Source organism: Mastigoproctus giganteus, chromosome 5 (genome assembly GCF_048544385.1).
Source record: "Mastigoproctus giganteus isolate SK-2022 chromosome 5, ASM4854438v1, whole genome shotgun sequence".
In the NCBI taxonomy this organism is placed as follows: domain Eukaryota; kingdom Metazoa; phylum Arthropoda; class Arachnida; order Uropygi; family Thelyphonidae; genus Mastigoproctus; species Mastigoproctus giganteus.
This window is the reverse complement of record NC_143579.1, coordinates 46,051,038-46,076,801: the sequence shown is the minus strand read 5'-3', so window position 1 is coordinate 46,076,801 and position 25,764 is coordinate 46,051,038. Positions and strand designations below refer to the sequence as shown.

At 36.6% G+C, this 25,764-nt stretch overlaps 1 protein-coding gene across 2 annotated transcripts in view; it reads left to right on the top strand.

Annotated features, from left to right (window-relative positions):
- galla-1 (cytosolic iron-sulfur assembly component galla-1) overlaps window positions 1-25,764 on the top strand; it is an 86,463-nt gene that overhangs the window by 27,514 nt on the left and 33,185 nt on the right. For both annotated transcript variants that reach the window (XR_016546927.1, XM_090373173.1), the window contains exons 3-4: window positions 9,338-9,499; window positions 18,977-19,026. Coding sequence is in view for 1 of the 2 variants with exons in the window: in XM_090373173.1 (XP_090229299.1) it covers window positions 9,338-9,499; window positions 18,977-19,026 (212 nt within the window). In the remaining variant the exon portion in view is untranslated. The remainder of the gene's footprint in view (window positions 1-9,337; window positions 9,500-18,976; window positions 19,027-25,764) is intronic.

The window sequence follows — 25,764 nt, the reverse complement described above, 5'->3', positions numbered from 1 at the left end:
GAGGCAGGTCTATTTTCATTTGACTTGCTCTCATAAAAGGATTTCCAACGAGTATTATAAAGATACTCCTAACTTGGGTGCGATGGTAGACTCCGGATCTTAGCAGCATAGTGGAGCAGTAGTGTTTTTTTACGCAGGTTGTTGTTTGTTGTTTTTGGGAGCATTAGCAACTAAGGCCATATTGCTCCGGTGATATGCAGTGGTCATTCCCTGACCTTTCTGCATCCTCTGTATTTGGTGGTCACGGGCTTGAACCCCGGTTTAATCAAGAAGCATGTATTACGCATTACTGCTCCTGCCCACCTGGCTACGGAGGCGCCCTTTTACGCAGGTGTAATGGGGGATCATGCGCTTCAATATATAGAATTTGGATTGGAGAAGTCCTGAAAGCTCCCGGTGCAGTCCTCAGAGCATTGTGATGGATCATATTTAGCTGTTTTAAAGTAGTGCTCCTGGCAGAGTCATACATTGGACAACCATAATCTAGCTGTGAACGGATTAAACTTCTGTAAAGATGCAGCAAAGTATACCGATCAACTCCCTATGACACAGATGAGACCGATCGAAGTATATTCAAATGCTTTATACAATAAGTTCTCAAATAAGTGATGTCTGCTTGGAAATTTAGTTTACGGTCTAATAGTAGTCCAAGAAATTTAACGGTATTAACAAGCGGGATTGGAGTATTGTTTATTTGTAGTTCGGGTTGGGGATGGAGCACTCGTTTCTTGCAAAAGCGAGTGACAGTGCATTTCTTTTCTGATAGTCGGAAGCCATTCTGTGAAGTCCAGGATTCTATTTTGGTTATGGCAAGTTGGAACTGCCATTCGATGGTATTTATACTTTGAGACTGACAAGAAATGGTAAGGTCATCTGCATACATATAAGTTTGAACGGTTTTTGGGTTATCTCATGTGATGCTGCTAACTTGGATTGAAAATATTGTTGGACTAAGTACTGATCCCTGCGGGGCTCCCTCTTCCTGAATGTGAGATGCAGAGAGTATGTTTTTATATCGGACCTGAAAAGAATGCAATTGCAGGAAATTGAGTTATTTCTGGCAAATGGCCCCAGATGGTAAAGATCCATAATAATACCAAAAAGCCCCAGATGGTAAAGATCCATAATAATACCATGATGCCATGTAGTATCAAATGCCTTTTCAAGATCTAAATTGACCATGACTAGATGTTGTTTCATGACAAAGGCATTGCGGACATGAGACTTGGCTTTAATGAGCACATCTAGGGTTGATCTATTTTTTCGAAAGCCGCACTGATGATCTGGAAGGAGATTCTCTGACTCCAGGATGTAAGTGAGCCTAGTGTGAACCATCCTTTCGAAAATTTTTACCATGCAGCTCGTAAGAGATATTGGTCTGTAATTTTCAACGGGGGGGGGGACTTTTTCTTGGTTTTGGTAAGACGATAATGAACAAATGGCGCAATGAAGAAGGATATTCATTTTCAGAGAAGATCCGATTATAAAAAATTAACAGGGTTCTCAAGTCTTCTCCAAGTAAATGCTTTAGCATAATGTAATGAACTCCATCTGGACCTGCAGCACTATTGGAAGATCTGTATAATGATTCTTGAAGTTCTATTAATGTAAATGGTTGGTTGTACGGGAATGAGCGGTGCGTGAAGAAGTTGATTTTATACCGTTTTGCACCTGCTTTGATGTTCTGGAAAGTGGACGCATAGGTGGCAGAAGCTGAGATTTTTGCAAATGATTCTGCTAATGCATTTGCAACTTCTTCAGGAGTAGAAATGTCTTTCTCTTTCCAATGAAGTATCGGAGAGGGCAGCCTAGCAAATTTGCCATTTAATGCCTGTATTCTTTTCCAGATGACCCATGTATCCGTTTTTTTTGGTAATGATTGAGGCAAAAGCAATCCATGAATCCTGTTTTGCTTTCTGCCTAACTTGTCTAGATTTTGCTTTTAGTCTTTTAAAAGCAATTAGGTTACTAGTGGTGGGATACTTGCGGAAATTATTCCAAGCATGGTTTTTTCCCTGTTTGGCAATTAAACAATCTGTATTCCACCAGTGATTTCTGTGTTTTCGATATGGCATGGATTTTGGAATGGAGGCCTTAGCTGCAGTCAGAATCTGATTGGTTATGTAAGTGTTTGCATCATCAATATGTTGTCTTTGAACGTAAAATCTGTCTAAGAGTATTTGGGCAGAATAGCCACCCCAGTTTGCCTTTTTAAACTTCCAATTGGGTCGTTGATCAGGATTTGGAGTTACCCCTGTTTGTAGCGAGCAAATAATTGGAAAGTGATCACTGTTAAAGGGATCGGTTAATACCGACCATGTCATGATTGGAATGGAAATATGGATGGTGAACAAATTGACAAGTCTATTGGGGAAGCAGATCTGGTTGCTAAGTGGATATAGGTAGGAGATCCAGAATTTAATAAATTAAAATCATTATTACGCATAAATTCCTCCATCAATTTGCCTCTTCTATCCATTGTGGCAGATCCCCACAATGGATGGTGTCCATTAAAGTCAACAAAAAGACAAATTGGAGTTGGGAGTTGTGCAATGAGGTTGTCAAGTTCTGAAAGAAGAAGTGGTGCAGATGGAATATAAATGGAAACAATGCTAAATGATGTACCAACTGCAATGTGAGCTGACACAGCTTCTAGGGTAGTTCTCAATCGGATTGGCCTGGATGGTATGTTAGCGTTAACAAGAATAGCAATTCCTCCACATGCAGGTGATTCTGAGTTCCTATCTCATCTGTAAATGGTATAACTTGAAAATTTTGGCAAAACTTGGGGGTGACAAGAATGTTTCCTGTAAGCATACACCTATGGGATTGAATTCAGCTATTAAATCTCTTAAGTCATCAGGATGTCAGATGAACTAATTAGACATGTGACAGAGAAGAACAATGCAGGGGATGCATATAAATTAACATGTGACACAGAAGCCTATGATAGATATAAGCTGGTCTGTAACCAAGTTACAAAGGAGGTTAGGCAAGCGAAGCCAAATTACGAGAAATCTTTGGCAAAGGATGCAAAGAAAAACAGCAAAGAGTTCTTTACTTAGGTAAACTCTAGAAGGAAGGGGATGAATCAGATTGATCCACTTGATATTGATGGTTCAACTGTTGATGATCCTGCTCAGGTAGTTAAGAAACTAAATGAATATTTTGCATCGATATTCACACATGAGGAGTTATTCAAGGAGGGGAATGCCAGAGGTGTATTCAACTCTGGCAGTAAGCTAGATAATCTTGTAAAAACTGAGAGGAAAGTGGAGGAGAAATTGTTGAAGATAAACACAAAAAAGGCACCTGGGGTGGATGGAATCTATCCAGTTATATTAAATGAGGCGGCAAAGAAAGTAAGCAAACCCTTAGCCATAATTATGAGAGCTTCCCTGGACTCAGGGGAGGCACCCATGGACTGGAGATGTGCAAATGTGACCCCAATCCACAAAGGAAGAGCAAAGGGGGAGACAGGTAATTACAGACCTGTTAGTTTAACTTCTGTTCCAGGGAAATTAATGGAGGCACTGGTTAAAGAAGAATTGCAGGCTCATCTAGACAAGACTTCAGTTATAGCTCGGACACAGCATGGGTTTGTAATGGGGAAGTCTTGTCTGACTAATTTGATTGGATACTATGATGTAGTCACAAAGGAACTGGATGCAAAGAATAACTTTGATATCATATATTTGGATCTGAGAAAAGCCTTTGATACTGTTGCATATGGAAGACTGCTGCACAAATTGGAGCAGTGTGCCATTGGAGGCAAATTACTGCTATGGATAAAGGGATGGTGAAGTGGGAAAAGACAGAGAGTGGTAATCAATGGACACTGCTCTTCGTGGACTAATGTTATTAGTGGAGTCCCTCATTGTTCAGTGTTGGGTCCATTGTTGTTTTCCGTATTTATAAATGATATTGATGATGGTATATCAGGCTTAATGTCCAAGTTTGTAGACGATACGAAGGTTGGCAGAGTTGTTAATGACACTAATGACAGTACACTGCTGCAACAGGATCTAGAAAAGTTGTGCAGATGGGCTGAGGGATGGCAAATGAAGTTTAACATTGACAAATGTAAAGTACTACAAATTGCAAGCAGTAATCCCAGAGTAACGTATCAACTATGTGGTACCAAACTGACAGTGGTAGAGAATGAAAAGGACCTGGGGGTAATTGTGCAGGCAGATATGAAGTTTTCTGAGCAGAGCAGACGGTCTGAAAGAGTAGCTCATGGTGTCTTGTCAATGATATACAGAAATTTTTCTAGCAGGGATAAGGAGGTGATTATCCCCTTGTATAAGGCAATGGTCAGGCCACACCTTGAGTACTGTATACAGGTCTGGAGGCCTCATTTCAAGAAGGATGTAGAGCTGCTGGAACGAGTACAGAGAAGGGCAACAAGATTAGTGAATGGAACAAAGGGTTGCTCTTAAGAAGAAAGGCTTAAATTTTGCAAATTACAGTATCTGGAGACTAGGCACCTGTGAGGTCATCTGATTGAGGTGTATAAAGCCTTGAATGGTTTGAGCATGCTCAATGCGAATGGGATTCTTCCTCTTGCTCAGAATAATCTCCTGAGAGGGCATAAATTCAAATTGAGGAAAGACAGTTGTAGGATAGGTGTGTGGAAGTTTGCCTTTAGCCTGTGGGTGGTTGATTGCTGGAACAAACTTCCATCTGTCATTGTACAAGTTTATAGCTTAAAAAAATTCTTGCCAGAACTTGACAAACATTTGGAGCGAGTGGGTGAAATAAGGGTTTTTTTTTTTTTTTTTTGGCTGATGCTATATAAGCATCAGCCAAAAAGATGCAAGAAATGATGCAAGAAAGCAAGCTATATAAGCTTGCTTTCTTCCATCATGTGCCTTTGCTAATGCTAGTCTTCTGCAATTCCATTGTATAATGTTATGCATTATTTAGGTTTACTCGAGGATGATTCATCTGACTGTTTTTTGTACGTGGGACATTTTTTCTGGTCCTTTTTTGAGAATGTGGGGTGTCCAATATCCATGGTGTCATCTGCATGGAGTTCTAGAATGGGTTCCTGATTATCTGTTTTGTTTGTTTGAGATTTTTTTGAGATAAGAGCATTAGCAAGTAATGTCATATTGCTCCGGGGATATGCGGTGGTCATTCCCTGACCTTTCCGCATCCTCCGTATTTGGTGGTCATCTGCTCAAACCCCCGTCTAATCAAGAAGCGTGTGCTACGCGCTGCTGCTCTTGCCCACTTGGCTACGGAGGTGCCCCTCATTATCTAGCAGCTCATCTATATCCATACTGTTGGTGGGAGATTCCATGTTTTTTTTTTAAACTGATTCAGATTTTAATTGTTCTTTTTCAACTGGGACCAATGGGGTATGAGTAGGAATGCTGATTGGAGTATTTTTTTAGAGGTTAAAAGGGTAGATTTAAGCCAATTCACTAGAGTGGTGTTAGGCGGAACTGATAAATCCGTTTGAGCTACAGTAGAAACAAAGTTTCGAGTGCGAGCTGCATAAGAACAACCACTAGGCATGGTTGACATAACTTGTCTAAGTGCCCCAGGAAATGTGACTTTATTTTCAATTTTGTATTTTTGAATTTTCTTTCCTGTTATCCATAGCTCACAAGTTTTGGAAAAGAATTCCTTTGCTTCCTTTGCAGTTTGAACAAACAGGGGCTTTGACTGAGCAATCTGCTTGGGTGTAATCTTTAGAGCTGCAGATGGGACAATGGCTTCCCCCTTGACAAGCCTGCTGGGAATGACCATGTTTCTGACATTTAAAGCAACGAACAGGATTCGGGATGTAAGGTCGAATCTGACAGTTTAAATAACCAGCTTTAATAGAGGATGGTAAGTCTGGAGTGCTAAATGTCAGAATGATGGATCTTGTTGGAGTTAGATTTCCATCATTTTTCATCATGATCTTTTACATTTATTACTTTCTGACTGCTGAGTTCTTGGAGTAGTTCTTCGGAGACTGTAATTAGGTCCCACTCACTGATGACACCTTTTTATGAATTTAGTGTTTTGTGGGGAGCAATTTCAACTATCAACCCACCAAATGTTTTTAACAGCCGCACAGAATGTTTTGAGGTGGCTGTTTCTATCAGGTCTCCGGATTGCAGTCTTTTAACCATTTTTGGCGATCCAGCAATAGATTCCAAGATTTTCTGAATTAAGAATGGTGATAACTTATCCACAGGTTGGGCGGATGGAGAATGAATCACCAGGAAGTTTGGAAAATCGTCATGACATTCTGCTTCTCTTCGCAGTTTTTTAGGTTGACTTGAGTCATGGTCAATGGTAGAAGCTTCCGCTCTTGAGCTCAAAGGCTCTGAGTTTGGATAATAATTTTTATCCATAATGGCTCCTTTTGACCCTGGGGGTTTGCCTTTACCACTCAGGTTACTGGCCCTGCCACGGGGAGGCAGGAGCAGTGCCACTTGGTAGCTAAGTGTAGAGTTAGTTAGTAAGTTAGTATGACCAGCTAAATTAAAGAAAAAGGTACTTGTCTTCTTCTGGGCTCTCTTTTAAGTAAGTACTTTTAAGTAAGTAAAGCTACTTAACAGAAAATTTTAATACTATGAGAAAAGACAAGGAAAACTCTGTCGCTGGGAGGAAAAACGCTTTATAAACACGCAAGAATCGCTTGGCCACGGAAACACTTGGCACCCAGGGCCTAGAAATATAATAGAAATGATAAAATAGACTATTTAATCTTACTGAAAAATTATAAAAATGCCAAGAATGACTTGGAATAATTTGTTATATTTCATGCTTCCTTGTGCACTTGTTATTTCCCTGAACAAGGATCACTTTACATTAATTCTTTCTTCTTTCATAATGCCATCTGGTAGGTTCTCACACTGAAACTGACAGAACTGATACTAATAAGTACTGGAAACTTGTCCAAAAAAATTTCAAATTTGAAAACAATAAATTGATGACACTACAAATTGATGAAATTAGTGCTACCTCAGTGTTTATAAGAGCATTTTTCAATGAGACACTTGTACACCATGTGTCACATGCAGCCATAAAGTACTTCCTCACTGAACAAAAGAACAGAATTTTCTCTTGTTTTAAACTCTCTGCCACCTTGACAGAAGAAATGCCTGTGACTAAGTCAGAATCATCTCTAGTTTAGGCTGATATGGTAATCAACTTCCAAAGTGGGAATGGAAGATTAAAAATTGTTGGTATAATAAATTATAAATGTGCACATAACATTCTATATCATATCTAAGACTAATGACCCTATTATATAGATGTAAGGTATGTTGGATTGAAAGGCTGTGTTTGAATTTTCAAATGTTGGCATAATATTTAAAAGACACAAGCAAACTGCTTTATTCAAGCTGGAAGAGAGGAACATGAACAGACTTTCTATACGAGTGAGGATAACATGCCTAGAATTATCAGCTTGCTTGCTTGGTCTGTTTAAGATTGTTTTCCAGAACTTTGAGTTTCAGAAGCTCTTTTTTCTTGAGTTCATTAGTATCTTCTTTCACAACTTTGGATCATGAACTGGATCTGAACGTGAATCAGTGCCACTCATGCATGATCAAATCTGGTAACTCTGAGAAGTGCTCAATGGCTTTTCTCTCTACTTATTCTTGTTCTTCTTCATGTGTCATCTCCATCCAGGAAGTTGACTACCACGAGCCTTCACCAGCTTTGCATCTGTACTTACCTTGTACAGTCTTCATAAGAAAGATTAGTCCATCCATTAATGTTGGTTATCCAGGTCTTTCTCTGCCATCCTTTACTCCTCTTTCCCTCCATCATCCCGTCCTACAGCTTTTTTTTTTGTATAGAGCAGGGATTCTCAACAGGGGCGAAAATTGGTTTTTGGGGATGAAAAAAAAAAAAAAATCTTGTACATTACAATGGTTTGTGGCCCTCCAAAGTTCAACTCTACCTGACAACATTTCATTCTTATTTAATTTCTGTCATTGGGTTTTCTTTTCCTCTACGACAACTGATTTTTAACTTATAGGTATATTTTTTAGAAGTGTGAGAAACTTTGATAAAAGGAAGGTGGTGGGCATGATTTAATTCAAACGCCTTTGCTTTTCATAGGCATTAAATGCCTAAGTGCTTTGAGAGGTAATGTCTCTGCAATCCTTGGTGTTTGTGTCTTTTGACAGCAGCAACCTTGGTGGCAGCATGGTGGATGTAGTTTATTTATTTATTTTTTTGTTTCAATGGTCAATATATGAGACATGGATGGAATGAGGATATGTTTCAGTGTACAGTATTGTTTCTACTTTCTAAGCAACAATTAGTATTGATTTAGTGTTTCCTTGTGGAAGTTGTTTATTTTTGATCCACAGTCCTTTTGTGTGGGACATGGGCTGTGAGAGTTAAATAAAAATAATTTATATTTTATTATTTAATTCTTTGTAGTTATTCAACACATCATCAATCATGTTGTTGTTGTTATGGGGGTTTTATGGTGCATAAGCTACTATGGCTATAATGCACCTCATCAACCCGCTCTCTCACAACATCCTCAGGTTCCTTACTCTGACTATAAGTCTGTTATACGCAAAGTGTGCTATGATAAATGGTCACAGACATGGAAAAGTGACACCAACAACCAACAATAAACTTTACCAAATAAAAGAAGATACAAAGCTGTGGCTGTCTGGCTTCCGCCGAAACAGACGAGAGGAAGTGGTACTGGCAAGGCTCAGAATTGGATACACTCAGTGTACTTTTATTGGGAGAAAACTCCCCACAGTGCTCATCCTGTCAGATGCAACTTACGGTCCATCATTTTCTGATTGATTGTCCCTTACATTCAACCATCCGGTCAAACACTTTTCAGTCACTCTCCACATTGAATATATCACCTGATTTATTTCATTTCTTAGGAAATGAAGCAAATATTGAAGAACTTTTATTATATCTAAAACATATTGGCTTGTATAGAAGCATATAATTTAACCTCTCTTACAATATGCTTTTTGTGAATTAATGATGAAGAGACACAATTTGGCCTTAGTAGCCCTTGTGTCATTAAACCAAACAACAACAACAATTATATTTCTATTTTATTATATTTCTCAAAGCTCAAAAACTTAAAATCTAGCAATTCCACTTAAAGTAGCTAATAACCACTTATAATTAGTTAATTTTACTAAAGGCATTGAGAGAAAAAGAAAAGAAAATATAGCTGGCATTATTTCTTTGAAGCATAATTTTAACTTTTTTGTAATAGAGTTCATAATTTAAGAGTTTTATACTCTTATACAGTTAATTATAACTCTATACAGTTAATTTTGATTAATTTGGTATGCATATTCTTAATTCAATATTTTCATGTTTCTGTATTTAGACATCATCAAAGACATCCGTGATCCTGAAAAGCCACAGACATTAGAAGAACTGGATGTAGTATATGAAAATGGAATAACTATAAATACAGAAAATGATCATTACTTAATAACAATAGAATTTACTCCAACAGTACCTCATTGTTCTCTTGCTACACTCATAGGTATGCAGTTCTATATATTTAACAAATGTTGTTTAAAATGAAATGGAATATTAACATATATACATCTATTCTGACTAATTTAATACTTCAATAGATACTAATCAATGATTTTAGGCTTTGTCCTTTCTAGCAGAAATTGCTACATGACTGTTTATCACCTAATTGCAAAGATGCCAGATTCTATCTACTTTGGAATAAACTTTATTCAATTAAATGAAAGGGGAACAATATGTGGTTTGTCATAATAATAGTTAATAATTAAAGGCACACTGTTATACCAGCTAAGGTTCATTTTAAGATATTTATTGAAATGTTACTACTAAGTATACCCCTAAAATATTTTTGCTACATTTTAAGACTATGCTGAACATCATCTTCAGCCTTACAGACAGTTAACAAAGCAAAGAAATCAACTGTAGGTGTTTAACTGCTCTTCAGTTTTTTCATTATAAACTTAATATACGGTTGGTGAAAATTTTGAACTCTTATATGCTGTATGGTCCTTGAGGTTGTCACAGACATTCTCTCAGATATGCCAGACAAGCTGTACTTGGGAGTCTAAAACGTTGATGGAACTGATATTCGGGTGACATTCAAGTTAAGCGGACCCAATTTCGGCGAAGTCCGAAAGGTCTGTGACAGCCAAATCCTCTGTTTGCACCTTCACGATGGTGACCATTAGTAATCCTGGGTATAACCTCCATGCACAAGCACACTGTGGGTGAGCACCCAGGTGTGAACCAACGTAAGCAGGGGTCGAGGTGTGGCGTCCTCACCACATGGAGGAATGCCACCCCTCTGTGTTACCAGGCAATACTAGGTGGTAGATGACTCATCAATTGGTGCAATACCACCACTTTACTTATTGGAGGCTTGAAGTGGTGGAACCCATGTTTAGTCTCTAGAGCTAAGTTCCAGTCAACCCTTCCCTATCTGTTCCATCATGCAGTATGATTGATGACTTTTGAGGTTATGATGAACATCATGGCGAGATCCAGTATTCCTTACATTTCGAGGGTACAGCTCTAAAATGGTGTTCGCAGGCTGGTTGCTAGTTAGTACACCGGACCAAACCTATTGGTAACTCTTTATGAGGCTTCTGGATCAGCTAGTGTATAATCTTGCTACCTCTACTCTGCCGGATAGTGACTGGAGGGAGTCCAAGTAGCATGTATGCGGGGGGCATTGCCGAGGCCACATTATGTCTAGGATCTGGGTATACCCTGTGTACGCCATATCCAAAAATTTCATTACTTCATACAGCATGTCCCCCCCCCCCACTTTTTCTTACTATTGAATACACCGTGAATTGTCAAACTAATAGAGTAAGCTTATCTGCAAAAAGATCTAAACCTCCCAAACACTTCCTAGTCCATTTCACAATTATACATGGTCTCAATTCTAATCTTAACGATGTCCATATCCACTTGCAGTCTGCCAAACCCGATGTACTTTTTCTGACAGAATCTCAGTTATCGGTTGATTCAATTATTGCTCATCTCAGTTGCCTAAATTATTCACTATATGATTCCTTTCACCTCAAAGGTGGTACTTGTGCATATGTCCATTCGATATTCCCTGTCCGAGACTTGGTAATTTGAAATCTCCTCTTTTCAATCTTCTCTGGTTTAAAATCTCTCTACCTCATTGTGTCAAATTCGTCAGTTGGCTCTACCTTTCTTCCAACTCCACTAATCACTTGGAGCTCTTCGACGTCCCCTTTTTGCAACTTGACTTTCTCCAGTCCAACTTTCCTAACAGTGAGTTAATTTTCCTTGGTGATTTTAATTACCACAACTCCATCTGGCTTCCGTTTTCTAGTCCTGACCCAGCTGGTCGAGATGCTGAGGCTTTTGCAATTACTAATGACCTTGCACAGATTATTCATTTACCTACAAGAATACCGGACAATCTTAACCATACAGTCAACACGCTTGATCTTTTTCTCACAAACAACCCTTCTAAGTACACGGTCGAAGTGAGTGGTCTTTTAGGCACCTCAGATAACAAATTTGTGATTGTCTCTTCTCCAATGGACCCTTTATCTCACGGTTGTTCCCAACCTCGTATTGTTTGGCATTACAAGAATGCAAATTGGGATGATCTGCGAGATTTCTTTTCTTCCTTTCCTTGGTCGGATTACTGTTTCAAAACTTCTGATGTCAATGTTTGTTCAGGTCGTGTCAGTGAAATTATTCTTGTAGGAATGGAATCCTTTATTCCACGCTCCACTTTAAAATCTCGTCCTTTATCTAAACCTTGGTTTTCCAATAAAGGTGCTAAGGCTGTTCAAGAGAAGAACATTGCATATCGTAACGTTCTTATCGTAATTATCTGGGAAATTAAAATTCCCCATTATAAGACTCTCTGATTTACTGGCCCACTCTATTTCCCTCTACAGTTTCATATTATACTAATAAGAGTAATTAAGCCTATAGCACACTCCTACTCTCAATTTTGATCTCCCAGTGCTTATGTCACACCATATGACTCGACACTGCACTGTCCAGTGATGTCGACTGGCTTCACTTCCTTGGATTTTATGTGTTTCTTTACTAATAGCATAACCCTCCTCCCTTCCTATCCTGTCTATCCTTTCTGTAGACGTTGTATTCCCCAAACTCCAGTTCTGCATTCCTTATATCTGTTTGACACCACGTCTCTGATATTCCAACAATATCCGCCTTTGATGCTTTGAGCAATACGTCAAATTCATCAAATTTATTTACCAAACTCCTAGCATTGGTGTACATGCAAGTATACGTGCACCTGTTCTTTTTCTTAGCTACCCTAACACAACCCATGTGTTTACTTGTACCGCAATGACTCCCAGCAGTCTCTGAAATATCCTGCATCTTGTTTTCCAGGCTTCTGCTCATTCCCATAGAAGCAGTGCAAGAATCAATTTCACCTCTGCCAGTGGTTACTGTTAATCTATTAGTCCTTGTATCCCCCCCCAAGCTAGCAGTTTTCCGACCCACCTAACACTGCCTCGATAGCATCAGCAAATATTCTTGCACCCTTTCTATTTAAGTGTATCCCATCCCTGTAGAAGCAGTCCCTTCTATTAACAAGTACAGACCAGGCTGAAAAAAATTCCACCCCTTGAGCCTTGCACAGTCTTTCCAGGGCCGAATTGATCGACAAGGCTCTCATCATATACTCCCTCCTATCGTGTCTGGGCAGAATTGCAGACACTTTCAAATTCAACCCTAATTCACGGCTTTTTTTCAACAGTGACCTGTACTTGTTAAGTAATTCTGCCGGTCTCCCACTCTTAATATCATTAGTGCCAACGTGTACAACTATATCACCTTTTGTGCCCTTAAAAAATGATACCTGCTCTACAACGTCATTAACCTTTGCCCCTGGCAGACATACCCTGGTCCTGTTCCACCTATCCTTTTTACAAAGCATGTTCCCTGTTTCCCTGACAATAGTCACCACCAACTACTAGTTCCTGTGGGACCAGCGCATTCTGCCTTGGGGGTTGCTGCTTGGAGATTGGAGACATAAATGTTTCTCCTATTCTCAAAGGGGGATAAAAAGGCAAAGTGAGTAATTATAGACCTGTAAGCTAAATCTCTATTGCAGGGATAATAATGGAGACAGTGGTTGAAGATGTATTACAGGATCATCTTGACAGGAATAGAGTTATACAGAAATCTATTATGGATTTAAGGGGAGAAGTCTGACCAATGTAGTTAGCTACTGTGCTGCAGTAACACAGGAACAGGATGAAAAAATGATTTTGATTCTCATGATTTTCATATGTGTAGATTCCAGTAAAGCTTTTGACACTGTTCCATATGAAAAACTGCTGTACAAACTGGATCAATGTGGCATTAGAGGCAATTTACTACTATGAACAGGGGGATGGTTGTATATCAGATGGAAGGTGGTGACAAATGAGCACTGTCAATTCTTCCTGTGCGACAATTACAAGGAATGTACTAAGGGGTTGCACTCAAGGATCTGTCTTTGGGCCACTTCTGTGAAATCTGGTGCTCAATGAATCGCTGAAACTAAACTATAATCATGTGTCAATAATAGGTTATGCTGATGACCAGGTTCTGTTAGTGTAAGGTGATTCATAAGTGCAATTGGAAGAATATTCAAACTTTATTCTGCCGGAACTACATTAATGGTGCAAACTGCTTAGACTGAGTGTTCACAGCAAAAAGTAAAACCATGTTATTGAAAGGACACCTGTCAGTGACTAGAACCCAGTAGTTTCTCTAGGTGGAGCTCATCTCCAGTCTGTGAAAATGATAAAATACTTAGGGATACTAATTGATAAGCAGCTATGCTTCTTTTCTCACATTACTTACATGGCAGATAAAATCTAGAAATTTGTTGGAATGATTGCCTGGATAACAAGGAAGGACTGGGAAATAAAAGGGAGAACACTGAATTTGTTCTATGACTGCATCTTCTTGCCAGTCGTTAGTTATGGTGTACATGTATGGTTAGACTCTGGGTTGCAAACAAAAGTGGATGTCAGGAAGCTGTTTGCAATACATTGTGCAATGTTATTGAAGCTAAGTGCAGTTTGCAGAACTGTTTTGAATGATGCATTGCAGGTTGTGACTGGACATCTGCCTCTAGACCTACATTTGGTTTTCAAATCAATGTGTTTTCACTTAAGGCATAGAGTACCATACAGGTGTTTATCAATTGAAATTGATTGTGCTGGTGTACACAAAGAACAGAAGAACAGTATCTGGGCTCTCTTGGTTGGTCAATGGCAAGAGAGATGGAAGAATAGTACTAAGGGTAGCATTACAAATAAATTCCTTCTGCGTGTAAATATTGGTAAATCTTGGTCCAGATGGTTTAGTCCAAATTTATATGCCACCTTCTCAACAGGACATAGATCATTTTTTGCAAAGTTACACAAGTTAGGTATTGTGGACTGTTCTTCTTGTGTCTTGGGAAAGATGACACTGGAGGACATATATGACTGTTATGAGTACTCTGATCTTAGGAATTAATAGCAGGTTCTCTGAAAGCATGGGTTGAATCCTAGATGTGAACAATTTCTGGTAGGAACAGAGGCGGATTTCAAATCCTTCCAAGAGTTTGCTGTCCAGGTATTTTGAAGGTGGTTAATCTTGTTACAAATAGAGGAGCAAGGAAATTACTTGTTGCATTGTGTAATGAGGTCTTGTGGCTGACTGGAAAACAATCAGGTTGGCTGATCATTAGAATGAATTTCAATATTTCAACAGGGTAGGCACAGGATCTGTGGTACTGTTCTAATTATAGGTGGAAACTTACCCTGTGTGGGCAATAATTCCTAAATCATCTCAGAGAGAATAAAATCTTGGAGAATTCTTGTACGGATGGACTGGACATCATTGCTTACTTCGAATGGATGTACTTCATTCTCTGTACGATACTATGAATTGTATCTCTAATACTGTATATATGGTATTGTAAATATATGGCAAGGTTGCCCAAATTTGGCAGGGACTGCCTGGTAAAAAAAAAAAAAAAAAAAAAGCTACAATTAAAGCAGCACACTGACTTGTAATTTATGTGGCTCTGACAGACTGTGCATAAGAACAGATTAATATTTATTAGCAGAGTAGACTTAGGATATGGGTACTGTTCTGATTACTGGTGGGAGTCTGCTGTACCTTTCTCAACTCCCCATGTCTGCTGTTCACTTAGTTGTATCTCCTCTATTGAGTTGTTTGCTGCCAAGAGTTTCTTTCAGCCTGGACTATATTCTAATTTAGTAATCATATATACTTGATGGATTGCTAATGATGGGTGGACTTAATTTGGTTTATCTGGACTCCACATGAGGTACATTGTCAAAATGCCTCATGTGGAGAGCACATCTTTGGTGAACCCATCATTTCTTTTGGATTTCATCAAATTAAGTCAGCTAATGTGGATTTTTTTTTTCTGTTTGCATCTTTGTTAAGTCTGAACTTCATCAATGTGCACTTTTTATAATCGATGGACTGATGGAATTTTAGTGAGCTTCCTGTCTAATGGGGTTGTAGTTCCTGAGTGTCTTACTGGACTGAACTAACTAGATCTGTGTTTATATACATGTATTTATGTATATTATATAAGTATATTCATGTATCTATGTCTCTAAGTATGGTATTTTATGATATGGTGGAGATGCCAGTGTTTTTTAGCAGGGAATGCCTAGTATAATAAACTAAAAAATGATAAAATACCTGGCAAGCATCCATTTTCCCACCAACAGTGATGTTATTGCTGCTTCTGATGCATTCTTGGAAGCCCAGGAGAAAACTTTCTTTGCAGCTGGAATTATTCCATTGCAGCATTGGTGGAAAAAGTGTATTGACTCCAAAGGGAACTCTGTTGTAAAGTAACGTGTTATCAGACTCCTCAAATAAACCCTTCATACTCATGCCACAAACTTTTCAAATGCCTCTCGTACATATATCTTACTATTATTATTTAAGGAAGTAGATATGACACTGATCTAATGTATTACCTGCAAATAATAATGTTTGCATGTGCTCATAGATAGCAGTAATGTTGAGGAGAGTTAATATGTTCAACCTTGCCATCTGCCTCCCATCTCTCTCTCTCTCTCTCTCTCTCTCTCAGTAAAGCAGTTGTAGTGTGAGTCATGTATAGTTTATCTCCGTATCTATTGCTGTTTGTTTGTTATTTGGTTTTTAGGAGCATTAGCAACTAAGGCCATATTGCTCCGGGAATATGCGGTGGTCATTCCCTGACCTTTCCGCATCCTCCGTATTTGGTGGTGACGGCCTCGAACCCCGGTCTAATCAAGAAGCGTGTGCTACGCACTGCTGCTTCTTCCCACCTGGCTACGGAGGCGCCCCGTATCTATTGCATATTGTTTGCTTTTTCTGTGTTTTTTAGCATTGTATTGTTAAAATGTTTAAACAGAAGCAAAGGAAGTATTTGAATCACCTTGACAATTTCTGCTGTGTGTGGACAGTTTATAATGAAAACCAAAGGGAAGAAAACTTACACTGTTACTACATGTGCATATTCTTTGTATTTTGTTTGCAAGATTGGTGATCAAGGCAAAACTTGGGCTGTATTACCTGCACCACAAATTTGAGGAATGTGGCTAACTGGAAATATTAAAAGTATGCCTTTTGCTGTTCCTGAAGTGTGACAAGAAACACACAGCCACATTTCTGATTTCTATTTTTGCATGACAAAAGCCGACCGGACTAGCCGGGTGGGTAAAGTATCTGCCTAGCAACCCAAAGGTCGCGGGTTCAAATCCCGCTTCGGGCTTGGATCAAAGTACTGCAAAAACCTTGGGAGGTGCATTATGGCCACAGAAGCCGATGTGCCAACAACTACCAAAAAAAAAAAAAAAAAAAAAAAAAAACATGACAAAAATATCAGGGATGTCCAGAAAAAGCAAGCACGCACTGCATCAAATATCCTAACATATCATCTACAATAAGGCCTGTTCCATATAATGAAGATCTGCCAGTCCTCTCCTAATATCATAGAAGCTGATGAGTATAGCAAGAATTTTTGTGTTTCAGATTCTGCTGGGCTGTCCACTTCAACATCTGGAATACCAAACAGAAAATTATAATGTGCCACACTTAATTAAGCAAGAAGAGTTGAATGACTTACTTTGTGTTTTAAACTTATCTGAAGAGCAAGCAGTACTCCTTGAAAAAATAGGTAGGGTGTGGGACCACTGCCATTTTGTTCTTGGCTGAAAACTATTGAACCAACAAAGCCATGTAGACTGGTGCATCATTGGAATGCAAAAGCTATTTATCTGGCCGTTTTCTCCTGACATCCTTTCCCAAAAACCTTAGGGCCCCAATGTAGAACTGGTGATTTGCAGTTTGGCCTGGTGGAAGAAACTCCTGATGACAAGTCCCTCATTAGAGAAAACATTTGGCATACTCTTGATGTTTTATCTGACCTGTCTTACCTTTTTTGAATGTGGAGATGATGGACTGCGAGGACCTGCTTTGTTTCTGGGCCCAGAAACAAAGTCAGTTTTCATCTCATCCCTAAACTCATGTATAGTTCAGTTTTCATTCCCTGTTATATGACCTTGGAAAGAAGTTTGCCCTTTTTGGCTTGTGTTTGCAGGTCCCTGCACACAGAAAGCCAGTTATGTTTCTGTTTGTCACTCAGAAAACAGGGCACACAATATGCAGCAATCTAAATGTTTAAATTTTCAGTAAAAATGCATCAGCTCATATTACCTAGAATGTCACAAATATTGCTAATCATACACCGTCTATCATCATGAAGACTTGATGCACATTTTCACTATTCTGATTAGTCCGACTTGACAGGTGCTCAAAATCCTCAACTGAAGTTTGGCCACCTTGGAAATGCAAATACCATTGAAAAGTTTTTGTTCTATCCATAGTATAATCACCAAATGCTTGTTTAAGCTTTTCGTAAGTCTTTGAAGCTGTTTTCCTAAGTTTTATTACAAAATTTGATGCAAATTTATTGTCCCTTAAAAGCTGCCATCTTACTCAGCTACGAAAGTGCAAGGCACACTCAACAGAAGCACACCTAAACACCAGTCGCACAATGTCCTATTGGTATGAAACTCTCCACACTAACTCACAGCCGACTGGGCTAGCCAGGTGGGTAAAGTGCCTGCCTGGCAACCCAAAGTTCGTGGGTTCGAATCCCACCACGGGCTTGGATCAAAGTACTGCAAAAACTTTGGGAGATGCACTATGGCCACAGAAGCCGATGCGCCAACAACTACAAAAAAAAAAAAAAAAAAAAACTAACTCACAATGAATTAGTGCAGAAGTATTTAACAATGCACTGCTATACTACATGTGGTTAGCACTCCACACAACTAGTCTATTCTAGAAACTTGAGGCTTGTACCTCATATGTTGTAAAAAAAAAATATGTTGTATAGGCTATTAATTATTCCAGTTTTATATAAAAGCTGAAATATATTGAATATTAGTAATCAAACACATTAAGAACTGGTGCCTCCATAGCCAGGTGGGCAGGAGCAGCAGTGCGTAGCACACACTTCTTGATTAGATCGGGGTTTGAGCCCATGACCACCAAATACGGAGGACGCGGAAAGGTCGGGGAATGACCACTGGAGCAATATGGCCTTAGTTGCTAATGCTCCTAAAAACCAAATAACAACAACATAACAACATTAAGAACTAAATCATACCAGAAGATTAGTATGTTTTTAAGCTGTTATAAAGCTGTTTACATTGTTTTTAGCTCTTATAAAGAATGGTCAGAGTTAGTAGTTAACCTCATTTGGAATCCTCTCTTGAAGATGATTCCAAAGCAGAATCCATTAATGTTTGTCAGTTTTAGAACTAAAATTTCAATTACATGAAAAAATAAAATTAATTACACCAATGACTCTCATAATGTCCTCTTTCAGTCAATACATTAATTGTCTTGCCTTGCATAATAGATTTTTTGCCATAAGAATATTTTATTGACATGTCATATTTTTCCTATTTTATAGGGCTCTGCTTAAGAATGAAATTAGAAAGATACTGGAATAAGAAGTTCAAGGTTAGTAAAACAAATTTTAATTTTGTTTATTTCATGGGTATTTGATGAGTTTATCAAATCTAATCTAATCAAATCAAATATAAATTTATCAATATGATATCAACTGATTAGATTTGTGTATGGACAGATTGTCTTGAGGCTGTACAAGGACATTGCCATCTGTTAAATGTGTTTACAAATAATAGTAAGCTTTTATATTTATAGGAATTTCACAAATTGGCTTAGGAGGATAATCTTTTAACAAGGTTCAAGATGATATGAGTTTACATGCTGAAATTGAAGAAATTCAGATTCAGATGTTGATGCAATTAAATCAAGTAATATAGCACGAAAAATACTGACTAATTTACTTGTTTAAGTAAACTAGTGTGTGTGTGTGTGTGTGTGTGTGTGTGTGTGTGTGTGTGTGTGTGTGTGTGTGTGTGTGTGTGTGTGTGTGTGTGTGTGTGTGTGTAATTGCAAGGTAGAACTTAAAAGTATATGTAAAGATGGTAAGTTGAGGTGTCATTTTGTGCGGGAGGCCAACTTAAAGGAAGTAAAAAAAAAGTAGAAATATAAGAAAAGTATTTAAAAGCTAAAAGAAGGTTGAAAAAATAATAAGGTATATAATCAATATGAGAAAGATATCTACATAGTTACATAATGTTAAATATTCTATTAGCTGCATAGTGTGCAGGTATATCAAGAAATGGAAATTGATGAAATAATGAGCACTTCAACCTGCATGGGGTGTAATCTGCCTTTACTTTCCTAAAGATTATAGATTATTCTCAGATGTTTTGTGGTACTTCCTGTACCGCTTCTTCAGTGATTGTAAACACAGCAGAACTGGTAATTATGCTGAACTTCATTTACATTGTTGTTAATTTAATTAAACATTTCTTACTTGTTAATATTTAACCTTGAAATTGTAATAGCTCTCGAATTAGTCAATGAGTGAGTGTTAGTAAACATATGGTAAATAAATGAAGATTAATTTTAGCAGTTTAAATAATTTTTAAATCAGTTAATAATTTAGTTATAAATTTTAATAAAATTAAACTTAAGTAAACGGTTAACATTAATGCATACATTCTATAATGCTGTCCTTATGACACCATCAGCCTCACATACTAAGACAGTGTTTTACAATTAATTATATTTATATGTTCTATACTGTACACTCAAACTAAGAATTTTTGAATTAAAACTCCAGTTAAGGTCTCCTAGGGCCAGTCACAGTTTGTACCTGAGGGTGAAGATATTCAGAGAGAGAGAGAGAATAGGGATTTGGATGTTCATTATTGGTTATGTTTTTAATGAACTTCATTTTTGGCATACCAACACAACATTAACCAAAATAAAGGCATACAGATAGACATTAACCACATGCTTATTTTCAAAAGTGGAGCATTAAAACAGATAGAAACCATAATAATTATACCCCTAAAAAGAACACACATCCCCCTTTTAACATAATTGACCCACCTACACAAATTAAGACACACACAAAGATTAGCTGCCAAACAGATGTGTAATCCTACAACATCCAATATTTTCCATTAGAGATGATAATATCTTGGGATTTTTTATATATCTCAAGTTTTATTACATAATTTTATTTCCTCTGATTCATGGTATTCCTGGATTCTGTTGATTCACAGTTTCTGTTGAATCATCACTAGAGTTCTGATTATATGCAAGTGCATATTGTGGCCATTGTAGTCATTAGTGCATATAAATGCATAAACACAAATATTACAAGCAAATACTGCATATTCCTTAACATTGATAATTTTTCAAATGTTGATCTCACTATGTAACAAGTCACTGTATTGGAATTAAATTATCATGGGATAATATTTCACTGAGCATGAGAAACATTTTAATGCTATTTTGATATTTGCTCTCATGCTATCGACTATATCAAATGACACATTTTCATTAAACATGTCGAAAATTAAATTGGTTACAAAACGTCACATAGAATGGTGGGTTGCCAATCATGGAAAAGATTTTACTGTGGATGGCATTATTGTGTTCTGCATTCTTTGCAAAAAGAATGTACCATCCAAGAAAAAATTTCCAGATTAACCAACATGAAAAAACAGCAATGTACATTATGTCCAAGCAAGGGAAAAGTTTTCAGGCCAGTCACTTTTAAACAAGTCATTCTTCAAAAGAAGGGAATAGTGATTTTTAAAAGACCCTGGCAAGCAGCAACATCCCTTTCAATAAGTTAAACAATTGAGTCTTCAAGCAATTTTTGAAAAAATATTCTATAAATCAAAATATTCCAGACTAATCTACCATGACAAAGAAATACTTTAATGCAATTTTTGATGACATTATTGCAAAATTCTTCACAATATTAGAGAACACTACATTTGCATGTCTGTCAACGAAATGACAGACATTTGTGACTGCTATATTGCACATTTTATAAGTGGAAAATTAGACATAGAACCATTGCATCTATTTACTTGCTTGTAAGTCCCTCAAAAAGGTGAATTACTCTACAGTAGCAAGATTTTGTAATGTTTTTTTTCAGTTATTATGGCCAGAATCTATCCATAGCGAAAGAGTCTGCATTTTTGTTAGTGATCCTACTTTGTACATGGGAAAAGCCACTTCTGCATTACAAGTTTTCTATCCAAATCTGATCCATGTTACTTGCTTAGCCCATGGCTTACATAGGTTGGCAGAAGCAATTTGAGAGAATTTTGGTGAAATTTGGTAAATAAAAAATATTTTGTTAAAAGTGCCTTCGAGAATAGCAACTTAAAGAAATATGCTACTTACTCTTCCTCTCCCACCTGATCCTTTTATTGCAAGATGGGGGAACATGATTACAAGTGGCATCATTTTGTTCTAAAAATTTTGATTCTATAAAAGAATTTGTTGATTCCTTGGATAGTACACATACGTGGCTATTGGTATTGCTGAGGCAGTGCTTTTTTATTCTTTGGCTAGAAAGTATTTATTGTTCATCCAGATCCATTTTAGTTTGTTACCTAGTTGTATAACCAAACTTGAAATGTAGGGACTTCCTTTGAGCAGCACAATTGGAGAGATGGAAAAAATTTGAATTGCAAATTTTATCCATACCTGGAGGCATAGGAGAAGGAATAAGAGGAAAATACAATAATGAAAATAAGAAAAGAACTCAGGATTTCACACTTTAAGGAAAATAAATGAAATTATAAATGGGAATGGAAATAAACTTCCATTTCAAGTGGAGGCTTCAAAAGCTGACATTTTTAAATACACGCCGGGCACTTCTGTAGAAGTAGAAAGGTCATTGTCTGTGTATAAAATTATCTTGGACGATAAACGGTACAAATTTACAATGGACCACTTTGAGAAATATATTACTGTTCATTGTAACAATAATACAATTGTAACAACAAAATTGAGAGTTTGAAAGGGAAAACTTTTTAAAAAAGATGTTAAAACTTTTCATAAACGGTTTTATTACTTTAACAATAACGTGTTTCAATTAATTGTAATAACAGAGTAATAAATGTAAAAATCATAGTGCATATATTAGGTGCCTTTTGGTATTAGGTAAAAATCATAGTGCCTTTTGGTGCATATTTCAGTTTATTTTAGTGCATATTAGACCTGTTTTCTAGTGCATATAATCTAGTATGTACTTATTGCATATCTCATAGTACCCTACATTTGAGTATAAGGTATTAACTTCCCTTTCCATAGTAAATTTTCTCTCAGCCAAGGCCCTCTCTTTGAGATTGGGCATGTGTGCTCCCAGCATTGGAATTAATGTTGGGAGCATTAATTACCCAAGCATTAGAATAATTCTATCACTTTTCTTTTTACTTTATACATGTTTTCTTCCACTAACCTGCATAGTAGAGTCGAAGGATTGTTTTATATTCTTAATGTTTTATATTAAGTTTAAATTGTTTTATATTCTCGAAGAAATGCTTTATATTCTTAGTTCTTTTCTCTTCTCCTGTTTTCTATGCATATCTTTCCACCCTCCTTATCCCCAGTTCATTCCCTTTTCCTATACCATATAGTGCTATACACACTTTAACTACTTTTTTCACTAATATTCTCTGGAACCAGGGCCTCTTTTTAGAGGATAAGCTTTACAACCCGAGCATACCTAAGTATTATATCTTTATAGCAGCATACTGTTCTCTGTTTCTGACATTTAATATTATTTAGCATTGTTTCTGCAGATTTATTCTTTTCCTTTTTTACTAGTTACTGGTTGCTTTCTTTTTCCCTCTCCACACCCCAAACAATTTCTTCATTGTTATTCATCACTTTCATTGAGGATTAATTAATTGATTTTATTCGTTTTGTCCGAATCATTTTGCATATTTTTAATTAAATTAAGTATATTATCGTGCAGACTTAACATGTCTTTTTAGTTTCCTTATCCATTATATGCAACCGTTCTTTTTCATTTCATACAGTTCTATTATCATTTCTGTTAAAAAAAAAAATTTCTACTAAAATGTATCTGTGCAATTTTTTTTTTGGCAGCTTACTCTCATTGTATTTATTTCCTAATGCTTTTCTTTGCTTTATTAACATATCAATTCGTCATTCTTTTACATATTTTTAGGACCACTGACCTTTTAATTTTGATTTAAAATATTATGTATTTTCTAATTTATTGATATGTTTACATGTAGTTGTAGTACATAGTGTAGGGACCACCATCTTGGCCAATGCAGAGTTTTACATTTAAAAATAATTACATTATTATTATTATTATTATTATTATTATTACCAATTTCGTGACTCTTTATTTGTAGGTTAGATGAAACACCATGTGTGAGATGTGTTGTGGGTTTCCTGATAATTTTTTTCTTGGTTTTTTTATATTAAATATTTCTCTTTTACACCATTTTTACTGAAAAAAACTTATAAAACATCAGTGCTAACATGTAACTATGTAGATATTGTCTTTCTAATATTGATTATATATCTTATTATTATTTTTTCACCTTCTTTTAGCTTTTAAATCATTTTCTTATATTTCTACTTTCCTTTCTTTGCTTCCTTTAGGATGGCATCCTGCATGATGAACACATCTTTATGAACCTACCATCTTTATGTATTTAATTGTAATTATAGTTTAAATTACTCTTCTCGGGTAGAAGCACTAGAAAGTGTATGTTCGTATCCTGTTTCTTTAGCACAATAATAAATATTGATCGCAATATGCTCAATATTTCTTATATTTTGTAACATTTAATAAATAATAAAGGGGTTTACCTTGATCTCTTTATAGAAAGGCTTCTTATCCAACTCTCCTAGTCCATCACATAAAACAATTAAAATACAATGATAAAATTTATAAACTACATTTCAATGTGTTCCACAACGACAGCACAATAGCGATTTAACAGCCCGGAATCACTGTTGAGGTCCCAACCCGACTCCAAAAATGTTAACCGTGATGTATGGGAAAACATCACGTATGATGTTTTCCCATACTACTATCAGTATGGGAAAACATTTTGTCAAAAAAACAAATAGTTTAAGAATGAAAATAAAATACGTGAAGACAGATTTCTTCCTCTTTAAGTTAGATGAAAATTTTTCAGTACTATGTGTTCACAGGACAGAATGAAACTAAAAAATGCACCGGTGCATCTGTATTTAAAACAAATTTAGTCCTCATCACGCATGCATTTATAGGACCAATCATCTGATATTAAAAAAGGTCTGCGAATGTTGATTGAGTTTTTAGATAATTTTATTTCAAGAGTTTCTGCAAAAAGTAGCTTACTATAATTATGCTGAATATTGATTATTTTAGCTTCATTAAAAAGAAACGAACGAACCTCATTTACAGCATGAAATGCTAACTCCGAAGCGTATGCTCTCGCCGCACATATCGAAGCCTTGTGTTGTTTAACATGAAAATCTAACACCCCCCGAGTAGATCCAAGGTAAGCTGAGTCACAGTCTTTACAAGAAATGCTATAAACAAAAAAAGCATTTAAACCAGTGCTCAATCAATTTTTAAATATTCTACCACAGAGTGGGTTACAGGCAGAAATTAATGAACTAATAAGGAGATTCCTCAATAGAAGTTATCCAATCAATTTAACAATTAATAATGTTAAATTGATTGCCCAAGAAAAGATAACTAATAACAATCAGAAAACAAATATTGATAAAAAGCATTTTATTACAGTTCCACATGTAGAATGCTGGTAAACTGAATGAATTTCCAAATTTATATTGAACTATGCATTTGTAATGCTATTAAATGTAATCATTTCCCTCAGCATGAATTGTTGAGGAGTCTTCCATCCTGCAGTGGGTTGATAATGTAATCATTAGTGGTATTATAACAAAATAGAATGATTATTTAATCATATTGTGGAAATTCGTCCATTGCAAAACACAAATACACTTCCATAGTTAATAGTGAAAAATTTGACAAGAGCTACTTATACCAATGATATTTAAAGACCAAAAAATAAACAATTGAATGCCCTTAGGATGTTTCCATTTATGTGATAAATGATATTTATGCTATGGTATTTTATCGGATGCTAGTTTGGTGACAAATTCAGTTGATTAATAATTGGCCAATTTAGTTTATGATAAGCCTGGTGTGCAGTTTTATCAGCCTTTAATTTAAATTATTATCAGTGTCCATATTTCAGTGTCAAGTTTAACTGTTGACTACAGCAGTCTATTTTGTGCTTCATGCTGGGCAAATTTCAAATAGTATGGCTAAATAATTATTAATAAAAATAAAAA